The sequence below is a fragment of the Ostreococcus lucimarinus genome, chromosome 3 (assembly GCF_000092065.1).
Source record: "Ostreococcus lucimarinus CCE9901 chromosome 3, complete sequence".
Taxonomy (NCBI): domain Eukaryota; kingdom Viridiplantae; phylum Chlorophyta; class Mamiellophyceae; order Mamiellales; family Bathycoccaceae; genus Ostreococcus; species Ostreococcus sp. 'lucimarinus'.
In genome coordinates this window covers 881,200-892,918 of record NC_009357.1, presented here as the reverse complement: position 1 = coordinate 892,918, position 11,719 = coordinate 881,200, and the positions used below count along the sequence as shown (strand labels likewise).

At 62.1% G+C, this 11,719-nt stretch overlaps 7 protein-coding genes across 7 annotated transcripts; 2 read left to right on the top strand and 5 right to left on the bottom strand.

Annotated features, from left to right (window-relative positions):
• Window positions 1–436: 436 nt before the first annotated feature.
• On the bottom strand, window positions 437–1,159 carry OSTLU_30867 (predicted protein; the record flags this gene model as incomplete). The annotated part of the gene is made up of 2 exons (XM_001416753.1): window positions 437–690; window positions 922–1,159. The coding sequence occupies 2 exons, from the start codon at window positions 1,157–1,159 to the stop codon at window positions 437–439; spliced, it is 492 nt and encodes a 163-aa protein (XP_001416790.1).
• Window positions 1,160–1,268: 109 nt separating this feature from the next.
• OSTLU_33920 (MC family transporter: adenylate (Brittle-1 protein)) lies at window positions 1,269–2,372 on the bottom strand (the record flags this gene model as incomplete). The annotated part of the gene is made up of 1 exon (XM_001416752.1): window positions 1,269–2,372. One exon carries the CDS (start codon window positions 2,370–2,372, stop codon window positions 1,269–1,271), a length of 1,104 nt encoding a protein of 367 aa, XP_001416789.1.
• A 976-nt stretch (window positions 2,373–3,348) lies between these two features.
• On the top strand, window positions 3,349–4,437 carry OSTLU_2726 (predicted protein; the record flags this gene model as incomplete). Its single annotated transcript, XM_001417049.1, has 1 exon — window positions 3,349–4,437. A coding segment is annotated over one exon (1,089 nt), but the record flags the coding sequence as incomplete, so codon positions are not given.
• A 1,155-nt stretch (window positions 4,438–5,592) lies between these two features.
• On the bottom strand, window positions 5,593–6,093 carry RPL12 (Ribosomal protein L12, component of cytosolic 80S ribosome and 60S large subunit; the record flags this gene model as incomplete). The annotated part of the gene is made up of 1 exon (XM_001416751.1): window positions 5,593–6,093. One exon carries the CDS (start codon window positions 6,091–6,093, stop codon window positions 5,593–5,595), a length of 501 nt encoding a protein of 166 aa, XP_001416788.1.
• A 925-nt stretch (window positions 6,094–7,018) lies between these two features.
• On the top strand, window positions 7,019–7,492 carry OSTLU_30863 (predicted protein; the record flags this gene model as incomplete). The annotated part of the gene is made up of 1 exon (XM_001417048.1): window positions 7,019–7,492. The coding sequence occupies one exon, from the start codon at window positions 7,019–7,021 to the stop codon at window positions 7,490–7,492; it is 474 nt and encodes a 157-aa protein (XP_001417085.1).
• Window positions 7,493–7,563: 71 nt separating this feature from the next.
• OSTLU_33834 (IISP family transporter: Translocation protein SEC63-like protein) lies at window positions 7,564–9,741 on the bottom strand (the record flags this gene model as incomplete). Its single annotated transcript, XM_001416750.1, has 2 exons — window positions 7,564–9,485; window positions 9,567–9,741. Coding segments are annotated over 2 exons (2,097 nt in total), but the record flags the coding sequence as incomplete, so codon positions are not given.
• Window positions 9,742–10,124: 383 nt separating this feature from the next.
• OSTLU_33876 (predicted protein) lies at window positions 10,125–11,648 on the bottom strand (the record flags this gene model as incomplete). The annotated part of the gene is made up of 2 exons (XM_001416749.1): window positions 10,125–11,445; window positions 11,500–11,648. The coding sequence occupies 2 exons, from the start codon at window positions 11,646–11,648 to the stop codon at window positions 10,125–10,127; spliced, it is 1,470 nt and encodes a 489-aa protein (XP_001416786.1).
• Window positions 11,649–11,719: the final 71 nt, after the last annotated feature.

Sequence of the window (11,719 nt, the reverse complement as noted above, 5' to 3'; positions counted from 1 at the left end):
ACGACGACGACGGCGTTCGCGCTCGCGCGCGACGACGGCGACGGTGACGAGAAGACGGTGAAGGAAGCGTTGCGAACGTACGGGGAAGACGTGAAGCGGGTGTTCGTGGACGGGCGCGCGCGAACGGCGAGGGAGGCGAGCGCGCGAGCGGCGGCGCTCGGGAGCGCGGCGGGGGCGTGGTGCGGCGCGTGCGCGACGGCGCTGGATTGGGAGCGCGCGTGGCTCGCGTGGCCGAACAGCGTGTTGCGAGGGATCGAGATAGGACACCTCGTCGGGGCGTGCGCGGCGTGCGCGTACGTCGTCTTGGGGGATGTTTTGGGGCTCGATCCGCGTCTCGCGGCGACGACGACGAAGGCGAAGGCGTCTCGACTACGGTAGCGAAATGTGATTAATGTATCTAGTAGCGTAGTTTTCCTAAAACGCGCGCGCGGCGCGATCAATCTCCGGGTCGAAAGCCGTAGTTACTCTTCGCGGCTTTCGCGAGCGCGTCGTCGACTGACAGCAAAGCCTTGATGCGTTCCGCTTCGCTCGCGTCGCCGACGCGATGGGCGATTTGCAACTTCTGGCGAAGTATCTCTTGCTCGCGCATCACGCTCACGTCGCCGTGCGCGCGAAGTCTGGCGACGATCTCTTTCTGTCTCGCCTCTTCGTCTTTCTTGCGAGCCTCCGCGAGCTCGGCTCGGCGCTCCTCTTCGTCGTTACCGAACGCGCGTCGCGGCGCCGCCTCTTCGTCCCGTCGTCGCTCGCGCCATCTCTCGCGCGAACGCGAACGCGAACGCGAACGCGAGCGTCGCCTGTGTTTGCGCTTGTGCTTTCTATCCTTCTCTCGCTTCTCCTTTTTGTCGCGGCGCCGTCGCTTTCCGTCGCGTCGCGCGTCCTCCTCCCCGCCTCGTCCCCGTCCCCGTCGCCGTCCTCGCCCACCGCCTCCGTCTTCCTCTTCGAAGAACTCCTTCAACGCGTCCTTCGCCAGCGCGACGTCGTTGTTGAACTCTTTGAGCGCCAGCGCCAGCGTCGTCGCGTTCGCTCTCGGGAACGTCTCGCGTAGGTACCGGTCGGCGTTCGCCGCCGCCTCGCGCGCGCGCTGCTCGGCGTGTCGCACCATCATCGACGGACCGCGGTCATCGTTCGGGTCGCCCGCGCGCGTGAACTGCGCGGACATGTCGAGCGCGTCGCGGTGTGGAGGGCGGCGCCGTCGGTCGCGTCCTCGGCGCCTGTTTTTATTAAAATAATCTATCGTCAGATCGTCGCGCGAACGATCCTGTGACGAATTAATCTACTTCTAACAGCAGCTTGAACATCTCGTACGTGTAGTACCCGAGCGCGGCGGATGGGAGAACTTGCACGCAACTCGGACCGAGACCGGCGTAGAGGCTCTTCAAGCCGGATTCGCGCGCGACGGAGCGAAGCGTCGTGGCCATACTCAGGAGCGCTTTTCGACCGAACACCATGGCGGTGGACGATCGACCGCTTTGCATTTGCATTCGCCGACGGATGACCTCGAATGGGTACGTCGACGCTTCCGAGGCGACGCCCGCGACGGCGCCGTACAGCATCATGTTCTTTTGCTCGATGTTTTTCACAGAATTTTCCTCTGCTTGTTTCGATCCGCTCTTCTTCCGCGTCGCCGCGAGCTCTGCGTTGAGTTGGGCTAATCTGCGGTTCTTTAACCCGTCGTAGACGCTATAATACACCGCCGCGTTCGGAACCATGGACACGAGCGCCGGCGTGATGCCGCGATAAAACGTGCTCGCGCCCTCTTGTCGGTACATCATCTTCACGCACGCGAAGAACGAGCCGTACTTTTCCTTCCCACCCGTCGTGAGCAGTCTCGTGCGCAAAACATCCATGGGAAAACACGTGACGACCGCCGTCATTCCCGCCCCCGCGCCAGCGCACACCAAGCCGATTTTCCTCGCGTCGCTGCCCTCGGGAAAAGTGCGGTTGACGATTTCGCGATACGTGTCGAACGCACAAAAGTTGATCGCCTTGAACGGCGCCGTGCGCGCGATGTTGAGCATGTTCCCTTTCCAAAATCCGAGCGCGCCTTCGGTGCGCAATATCCCCCCCACCATGGCCTCGAGCTTGAGCGCGCTGCGATTCAACAGGTACTCAATCTTCACCCTCTCCAGCGGCGCGAGCACCGTGCGCACGCACACCGTCGCCAGCGTCCCGCTCGCCAACCGCCGACCCGCCTCTTCCTTCCTCGACAACTTTTTCTCTCGCCGCCGCGGCTTCGCGCCCCCCCCGTTCGCCTTGCGCGTCGCGCCGCGTCCCGTCGCCGCCTTCGTCGCCGCCGCGCGCGTCGCCGCCGCCGCCAAAAACCTCCACCGCCGCCCGCCCGCGCCCGCGCCCGCCCCTCCCGCCGTCCCCATCGACGTCGACGACGTCACCGCCGTCGCACGCGCGCGCGCGTCGCGAATCACCCATCCTCGCGTTCGCGTCCGCGTCTCCGCGTCGTCCTCGCGCGTCGCGCGTCGTCGTCCCGACGCCGTCCCGACCCATTCCCGGCCGTCTGACCGCCCGCCGCGTCGTTCGCGTCGCCCGCCCGCGCGCGTCGTCGCGCATACATCGCGCCTCCGTCGCGCGTCCGCCATCGCGCGCGCGCGCGCGCCGTCGTCCGTCGTTCTTCGCGACGCCGAGTCGTGCGTTCGTTCGTCTCGAGACCTTCTTCCCTCTTCGCGGTCGCGCGCCGGTTCCGCGATCGTCTCTGCGAATCCGCGCGCGTCGAGAACGGTCGCGTCTCTCGCGTCGCGCGTCGCGCGCGCGCGCGCGCGTCTCGCGCGCGCGACCGCGACGTCGCGACGTCGCGGACCGCGCGATCGTGTATGAAACGCCGTACTTTATTCCGCACCTTACGACGCGGTTAGTCCGTGTGTGACGACCGACCGGTCTCGTGACACCCATCGACGGGTCGCGACTCCACGCGAGGGGGTCGCGGGACGGCGACCCATCCCGCGGGCGATCGACGCGACATCGCGACGCGGACGCGGACGCGCGTCGACGCGGAAGCGCGTCGACGACGCGCGAAACGGAAGCGGATTCGAAAACGACGCGAACGCGCGCGCGACGGCGAAGAGGGGCGCGCGAGCGGCGCGAAGACGACCCGAAAGCGTCGGATAACGAGCTCGAAGATATTTGAATCGAGACGCGAGGCGCGCGCGAGCGCCGAGGGAGGCGCGAAGAAGAGGCGCGGAGGCGGTCGAGCGTCGGCGTGGGATGGCGACGTCGCTCGGCGCGCGCGAGGGCGCGCGGGATGCGGCGGGCGTCGGGCGTGGACGGCGGGGCGAGGGGCGGCGAGCGGACGCGCGCGCGGCGACGACGCGGAGACGCGAGGGACGACGACGACGGGGGCTGGTGGTCGTGAACGGGAGCAAGTATAAGAAGAGTGACTTTGAGATGGAGCGTCAGATCGGTGAGGGGTCGTTCGGGGTGGTGTACGAGGGACGAGTGGCGGTGAACGACGCGCGCGGGTTGCGCAAAGGCGACGCCGTGGTGCTCAAGCGCCCGAAGCTCACGGTCGAGGGCGCGGCGGAGTTGCAGGAGATCGAGTCTTGGATGAACGATCGAGTGAGTCGAGACGCGAAGGGGGCGTGCGCGGAGTTCGTGGGATCGTTTCGCGTGACTCGGGACGATTGGTTGGCATCCGGGACGAACGACGCGTTGAGCAAGGAAGGCTTGTGGTTGGTGTGGAGATACCAGGGCGATCGCACGTTGGCGCAATATCTCGCGCAGCCAGATTATCCCACTGGACTCGCGAAGGCATTACTGGATCGTGATGACGTGTATCGCGGCGACGCTGCGGTGGAACTCGAGATCACGCAACGCGCGATTTCGCAGCTCTTGTCGAGTCTGATGGCGATGCATCGCGCCGGGTTGGTTCATCGCGACGTGAAACCGCACAATCTCGTGCTCGCGAGAGAGCCGACGCCTGAATTTAAAGTGATCGATCTCGGCGCTTGTGCGTGCTTCAGATCTGGGATGAATTTCACCCCGGATGAAACCATCATGGATCCGAAATACGCGCCTCCCGAGGAATTTTTAATTCCGACGGACGACGCCCCCGATCTGCGAAAGATGTTCGCACCTGTCGCGCTCGCGGCCGGTACCACGGCATGGCTATCACACAGACCAGATCGATTCGATATGTATAGCACTGGAATCGTACTAATGCAGCTCGCCATGCCGAGCTTGCGCACGAACAGTGGGTTGCAAAGCTTCAACCGCGGATTGAAAAAGTTCAAGTACGACTTGCAAAAGTGGAGAGAAGCGAACAAAGGTCAACTTAGTCGATCGAAGACGGCTGTTCTCGACGCTGGTGATGGCGCGGGATGGGAGTTGGCGGCAGATTTACTCCGTCCGAGGCCGTACGAAGCCGAGGATGATCAAGAAGCCCGCGAGCGCCCGAGCGCAGAGCAAGCGCTCAAGCATCGCTTCTTCCAAGTCGACCCCACCGAGCTCAAGGTCGAAGTGAAGGAAGGCCGCGGTGATAACTGGGTAGCGGAGACCGCTGGAATGTTGACTGATATGTTTTCGTTAGAAAAACGTATCCAACGCCAGCAAGTCAACATAGCCAAACAATCTACGACGATCCAGCGCATGCGAGACGACGGTGAGGACGCTAAGAAAATCGCAGAGGAGGAAAAGACGCTCGAGAAGATGCGCGTTGGATTACAAGGCTTGGTTCGATCCATGAGCTTCAAGGAAGTCGAAGCGCGCACGACTATGGTTTCCGCAGCGACCGAGTTGAAAAAAGCGGCCAAGGAGAGCGGCGTTGAGACGTCGAAAGAGTACGACGGCTTGCTGTCGAATCTCTCCTCGAACGGCATCGGGAAGACACGCATGCAGTCCATCAATGATCGCGTCAACCGAGCCGCTCAGGACACGAGAAAGAGCTTCGATGAAGGCATGAACACGCTTTTGCGCGCGATTCGCCCTAACGCGCCAGATGCCGAAGACGAAGAAAGACAAGTTTCAGAAAACGTTGAGCGAGAAGAAAAGACGACTCCGAAGGCGCCGGCGATGAGAAAGACGGTCGAGAACACAAAGGACAAGGTGTCGTCCATGCTCGCTAGAATTTCCAAGCAAACTCCGGCGAAAGAAGAAGACTCTGAGGCCATTCGGCTTCGCATGGAAGCCATTCAAAATGAAATGAACGCAGTCATCGAAGAAATGGCAGAGATGGAGTCGCGGCTTCTCGCTCAACAGCAAGAGCTCGAGGCGCAACAAAAGAATATTTCCACTACGTTCACGCCGCAAGAGACCACCGAAAGCCGGAAGAAGAATGGCTCGAAGAAGAATGGAAGTATTGGTGCCTTCTTTAAAACGAACGGAAAGAAGAACGGTTCGAAGAAGAACGGTTCGTCGTCGTCGTCGTCGTCCTTGGTCGACGCGAACGAAAGCGACACATAGCACCACCGCCCGCAACAAGATCCCAAAATCGATTTATTGTAGCGCCGCATAATAGCCGCATTAGACATTGAACACAACGCAAGCACTTGACGAGAATTCGTGCGACGAGACGAGCGGACGACGATATAATGTGGAATCACTCTTTTCCATAACACTCCGGCTAACGAACGCAAAACGCGAAATCTACTTTTCCGGAATTTCAATGTCCCCGGAATCGATCGATTCTTGCACGTCCGACGGGTCTTCGCCCTCGACGGTGCAGCCCACAGACTTGGCCGTACCGAGAATTTCTTTGACGGTACCGGCGAGCGACTTGGCGCAAGACCTCGGGCGCATAGTGCGCGCGACTTCGATGATGTCGTCCAAAGAGCAGTTGCCCGTGTGCAAGATACCCTTGACCTTTTTGCGGTCTTGGAACGGCTCCTTGAGCGCTTTAATGACTAAGGCGGAGGCCGTCGGCACGACAGACACCTTCGCTTGACGGTTTTGCACGGTGAGCTTCACCGTCACGCGCAAACCCTTCCAGTCCTTGGCGGTTTCCTTCGCGATGTCTTCCCCGACCTTCTTCGGCGACAAACCGAGCGGACCGATCTTCGGCGCGAGCGAAGACGCAGCGCCGACTTCACCGCCGGTGGCGCGCATGAAAATCTCCAAAACGGAGTTCGGGTCGAACTTAGGCGGCATCTTTCTGTGATTTTCGAACGCGCGCGTCATTCGTCAGTCCCTCGCCCTTCCCGCCTCCGTCGCGTCAACCCTCTTCTCACTAGGGCTTTGCGCGCCTCCCCATCGCGCGCGCTTCACCCATCACCCGCGCGCGATCGACCGCCCGCGCGTCGACCGCGCGCGAACGATGATTTTCCCGACAGCATCATCGCGCGCGCGTCATCGCGCGGCGATCGCGCGCGTCACGCGAGCCGTCCGACGCGATCGTCGCGCGCGCCCGCGCGCGATCGACCGCGCGCGCGTTCGACCGCGTCTCGGCGTCGCGCGCGACGTCGCGGGCCGTCGAAGCGCGGTCGAACGATCGATGCGCGTCGTCTTCGCCGCGCGCGCGTCGCGTCGGGTCGTCGTCGCCGGCGCACCTGTCGTCGCGCGTCGTAAAGACGGCGCGGGCGACGCGCGCGCGCGAGGTGTCGTGACGAGCGTACACACGGAACGTGACCAAATGTCCGAATGTCCCGGTCGTATGTGTAAACAGTCCGTACATTCTACGCACATGGCGACGCGCGCGCGCGCGCGCGCGGCGCCCGCGAGGACGCGGCGCGGACGCGCGCGTCGCCCGAGATTCGCGCGCGCCGCGTCGACGCGCACGGTGGACGTGTACTGGGACTTGGATAATCTATGCCCGAAGAGCGCGACCGCCGCGGTCGTGTTCGAGCGCGTGCTCGCCGCGGGCGCCGCGTTCGGGCGCGTGAACCACCCGGTGCGCGCGTACGCGAACGATCAGACGCTGGCGAGGTTGGCCGAGGACGGGGAGTGGCTGGAAGGGGTGGTTGAGGTGACGGCGTGCGCGTCGAGCTCGGAGGCGGCGGACGACGCGCTCGGCGACGCGTTGACGCGCGCGGTCGGTGGCGAAGACGCGCCCGTGTTCAGCGGGAAAAAACGGTTGATGGTCGATGAAAGCGGGGTGAACGCCGAGATGGCGACAGAGCGCGCGTCGGCGATCGAGGAGGCGACGTTTTGGGCGGACGCCGCGCGCGAGGCGAGAGCGGCGCTGCCGACGGGCTGGGACGTCCGGGAGGAGCAAATAGAAGCCATCGTTCGCGGTCGCGATCGTGTGGTGTTGATAGTGACGTCCGATAATGATTTCAAGCTCGCGATGGACTACGCCGCGGCGAAAGGGGTCGTCGTCGTCGTGCTCGGGAATTTGGTTGATTTCTCTTCGGCGCAGCGCTCGCGGGCGAGCGATCCGAAAAAGTATTGGGACGCGTTGCGAGTGGAGTGCGAGCGACGTCCGCTGTCGCGGTTGAAGCTCGTGCAGTCATGTGATTGTGCGCTAATTTGGGACCCATACGTCGAAAACATCGCTGGCGTGTGGTTCCCGGCGCGCGGATCCGGAATGGGTCGTTGGTATCATTCGTGAAGGGAGAGGCTCCCAAACAACGTAGGATCTTTAGTTCTTAGCTCCAGTTGCATTGAACAATGTGTAGTGTTTTAGTCTACGTTATCAACAGTATCCGGCTTTACTTCCTCGGCGACGACCGGTTTTTCCGTGGCCGGCGTCTGCTGGACAACCGCTTGCCCTGGAATCGAGGGACGTGCCGCTGCCGCCTTCTGTCCAAATGTCGATGTCTTTCGCTGCGGCACTGACGCCGGTTTTGCAGCGGTCGCACCTTCCTTTACTGTGTTTTTGGTCTGTTCAGGACGTCGCATCGCGTCAATTCTAGCCCGGGCTTCATCATCGGATTCCGACGTTCCCGTTTCATCCGAAGGATAGTCCTCATCGCTGTAATCGTCCTCGTCGTCATCGCTATAGTCCGATTCGCTCGATTCTTCCTCCTCCACTTCAGCGTTCGGTTTCGTGACGTCCGAACGCGATGCGGACTTGGCTTCGCGCGCTGCCACGTTCGTCGCGGTGGGCTTCAGCACCTTCATCATGCACGAAACCTTGGCGTCGACACCAATCCAATAGTCGCTCATCAGCGACACGCCCACGTTGTACATACCGCTCGGCAAGCCGACGAACTGGACAGACAAATCCAAAGGTTCATCCCCGCGCTCAGCCTTCTCTACATCGCGCTGCTTTAACGTCGAGCTAGCTAAGAGGGTGTTCGTGGATTGATCGTACACGAACACGCGCCAACCCTCTGTACGATCAGCGGCGCAAAACGGTAACGGAGGCAACGCGCCACCTAGCGGTCCACCAGATCGTCCAATTTTAATCTTGAGCTTCGCGGTGACAAAATCTCCTTCCATGATGGTGTCGTCGTCGTCGTCGACAGATATTTTCGCCTCAAAAGTCGTCACACGTGGGATCACCGCGAGCTGACGCTCGACATCCTTCGTCGCGGCCTCAGAAAATCTTGCGCCAATCAACAGCTTTTTGCGATCCTCGCTCGATAATTTCATCAGCGCGTGCAGGGATTTGCACTTTTTTGCAACACCGTTGAGGTTTTCCGTGGAGAAATGTGGGAGCTGAAGCAAACTCGCGTTTCCGTCTTCATCTCGCTTTCGCGAAGAAAGAGGCACGCCTTGAGTGAAGCATTGGTAAAACTCCATGACGCTGATCTGCGGTCGCGCGTACGAATGACCGGCGCGGTTGATTGGCATCGCTGCGATCTTGAGCAACTCTTCGATCAATCGAGGCAGGGTGAGCACCAATTTTTTAGCATCCGCGGAGAGCACAGGTGGAAGCGAAGCCGCACGCCGGGACGTCTGAGTAAGGATCAACATGTGTGCTTTGATGATGGTCGGCAACCGCTTCATGAGCTTTTGATCTTTCGATTCGTACTCGTTCTTGTAATCTTTGAGAAGCTGGCTTACGGCCGCATCTTGTCCATCGAGGAACGGCGTCTCGATGAATTCGTGCGCCACGGCGAGCGTCTCCGGAACCTTTGAGAGCGCGAGCACCGGCTTTAACATGCGCGCGTAATTAACCTGTGTCTGCTTGAGCACGTTGTTTCCACCAAATTTGTTCATTTTACGGATCGAACACATAGCGATGAAAAGCGGAAGCATGATACCTCCGACAACGAGCACGATGAGCATCACCGGCGCCATGCCACCCTTTCCAAAAAGTTGCTCGGGCAACGCGATGCCGAGCTTGGTGCTCTGTTTACCATCAGGATGACCGTACTTTTCGTAGTTCTCTCGCGCGACATCGTCCGTCAGCGTCTTGTACGCCGGCGCGATGGACTCGGCGAAATAAACCGCCGCCGCGGGATCCGGGTTCTTGTCTGGGTGATACTTGAGCGACAACTTTCTGTACGCGCTCTTAATTTCCTTCGTGCTCGCCCCCACGCGCAGGTCCAAGATATCGTACGGATCGAACCGTTTCTCCTGTAACGGCGTTCTCGTGATGTACACGGACAGCGCGATCATCACGATCCACCCGAGCGTGTACCACAAATTGGTCCCTCGAAACAATCCGCCCACGCGCCTCCCAGTCGTCATCTTACGCCGTTTCATCGACGCCATCGCCGCCTTTCCCCATTCACTCTCTACGTCACTAATCTCCGTCGATATCGTCTGCGTCTGCTTCTTCGAGCTCGCCGCGTCACCCTTCCCCTCTCCGCTCCCGCGTTCCGTCTTCGTCGCCGCGCTCGCCAGTCGCGCGATCGTCGCCGGAATCAAAAACGTCCCGAGCATGCTCACGACGAATATCGGAAACAGCGCTCCCTCGGCGTCCGTGACGTCTTCTTGCGCGTCTCCGAACCCCTGCTCGGCGTTCGCGTCGCGTCACACCGCGTCAGTCGTTCGTCATCACCGCGCGTTCGTCGAGATCTTCGATCTTCATCTTTCGACACCGGTCGCGTCGTCGGCGCGCGGTCGCGTCGCGCGCGCGAGGCTTGGATCGATCGCGCGCGCGTCGCACCATGATTCGTGCGTTTCGCCGCGCGCGCCGGTCGTCGCGGCGCGGTGACGCGCGAGGTCGTCGCGAACGCGCACGACGCGACGCGATGCGACGTCGCGCGGGGTCGCCGCGCGGACGATTTCCAGATTTCGCGCGCGCGACGAGCGGCGGCGCGACTCGGAGGCGAGGCGGGCGAGGGGGGCTACTTTCCTACACAGAAATCGCGAAAGACGACGTCTAAGACGTCTTCCACGTCGTACGCGCCGGTGACGCGACCGAGGGCGCGCGCCGCGAGCTTTAACTCCTCGGCCTCGAGCTCGAGCGCGGAGGCGGAGGCGGAGGACGCGCGAGCGCGCGCGACGGCGGCGTCGAGCGAAGCGACGCACCGAGCGAGGTTGACTCGATGGCGCGAACGCGTGATGGCGAGGGTGGAATCGTTGGCGTCGGATGCGTCATCGCCGATCGTGCACTTTTGAGCGACGATGCGCGTGAGAGTCGAGATGAAACCGTCGAGACCGGCGCCGGTGAGGCAGCTCACGACGGCGGTTTCGTAGCCATCCGCGGCGGTTTCGTTTTCAATCTCCATCAACTCGCGCGTTTGTCCGTCACTCAGCGCGTCGGATTTGTTCCATACGTTAACGATTGTCTTTTTCGATAAATTGAGCGCCTTGAGATCGATGTTGGATGCGTCGTTAGTGGCGTCCGCGAGGGCGACGACGACGTCGGCGTCTTCGGCTCGCTCGAGCGCTCGAGCGATGCCAAGCTTTTCCACGTCGTCTTCGGTCTCACGAAGACCGGCAGTATCGCTGACGATGACCTTGTACCCACCGAGCTCGAGAGACACCTCTAGGACGTCTCTAGTCGTCCCCGCGTGCGGCGAAACGATGGCGGCGTCGCGGCCGGCGAGCGCGTTGAGCATCGAACTCTTGCCCACGTTAGGCGAGCCCACGAGGGCGACGCGCACGCCCCGACGAATCAGCTCCCCACGCGCGGGTGCGTCTAAATACTTTTGTAACGTATCGCGAAGCGCCTTGACGCGTTCGCGCACTTTCCTCTCCACCACGTCGCTCGCTATATCCTCCTCCTCGCCGAAATCTAAAGCCGCCTCGCAATACGCGGCGCACGTCAACAACTCTTTCCTCCAAGTCTCATACATCGATCTCTGCGCCGCGTTCCGCGACAACATCATCGCTTGTCGTCTCTGCGCCTCCGTATCCGCGTCCAAGAGATCCGCCAACCCCTCAGCCTGCGTCAAATCCATCTTCCCGTTTCTAAACGCTCGCCTCGAAAACTCCCCGGCTTCGGCGACGCGAAAATTATCCAACGTCCCCAGCGCGTCCATGAGCGCGCGCTGCACCGCGGCCGAACCGTGCGCGTGTAATTCTACCACATCTTCTCCCGTGAACGACCTCGGCGACGCGAACACCGCGACAAATCCCACATCGATGGGCGGTTCGTCGCGCGCCGCGTCGCCTCGCGCGAACTCAACCAACCGCAACCGTCCGTGCTCCGCGGCCGTCGCGCTCGTCTCCGCCGCCCGCGACCGCGCGCGCGCGTCCGCGGCGTTCGTCGACGACGCGCCGTCGCTCGAATTCGCGCCTCCCGGCGGTCTCGTCAGCCGCAGCGCGTCGCGCGCGTTCGGCCCGCTCACGCGCACGACGCTCACGCCCGCGCGCCCGCGCGCGGTGGCGAGGGCGTATATCGTCTCTCGCGCCGCGCGACGCATGCCGCGCGAATCGCGCCGCGCCGCGCGCTCGAGGCGCTCGAATCGCGTCGCGTCGCGCGCGCGAGGCGCGC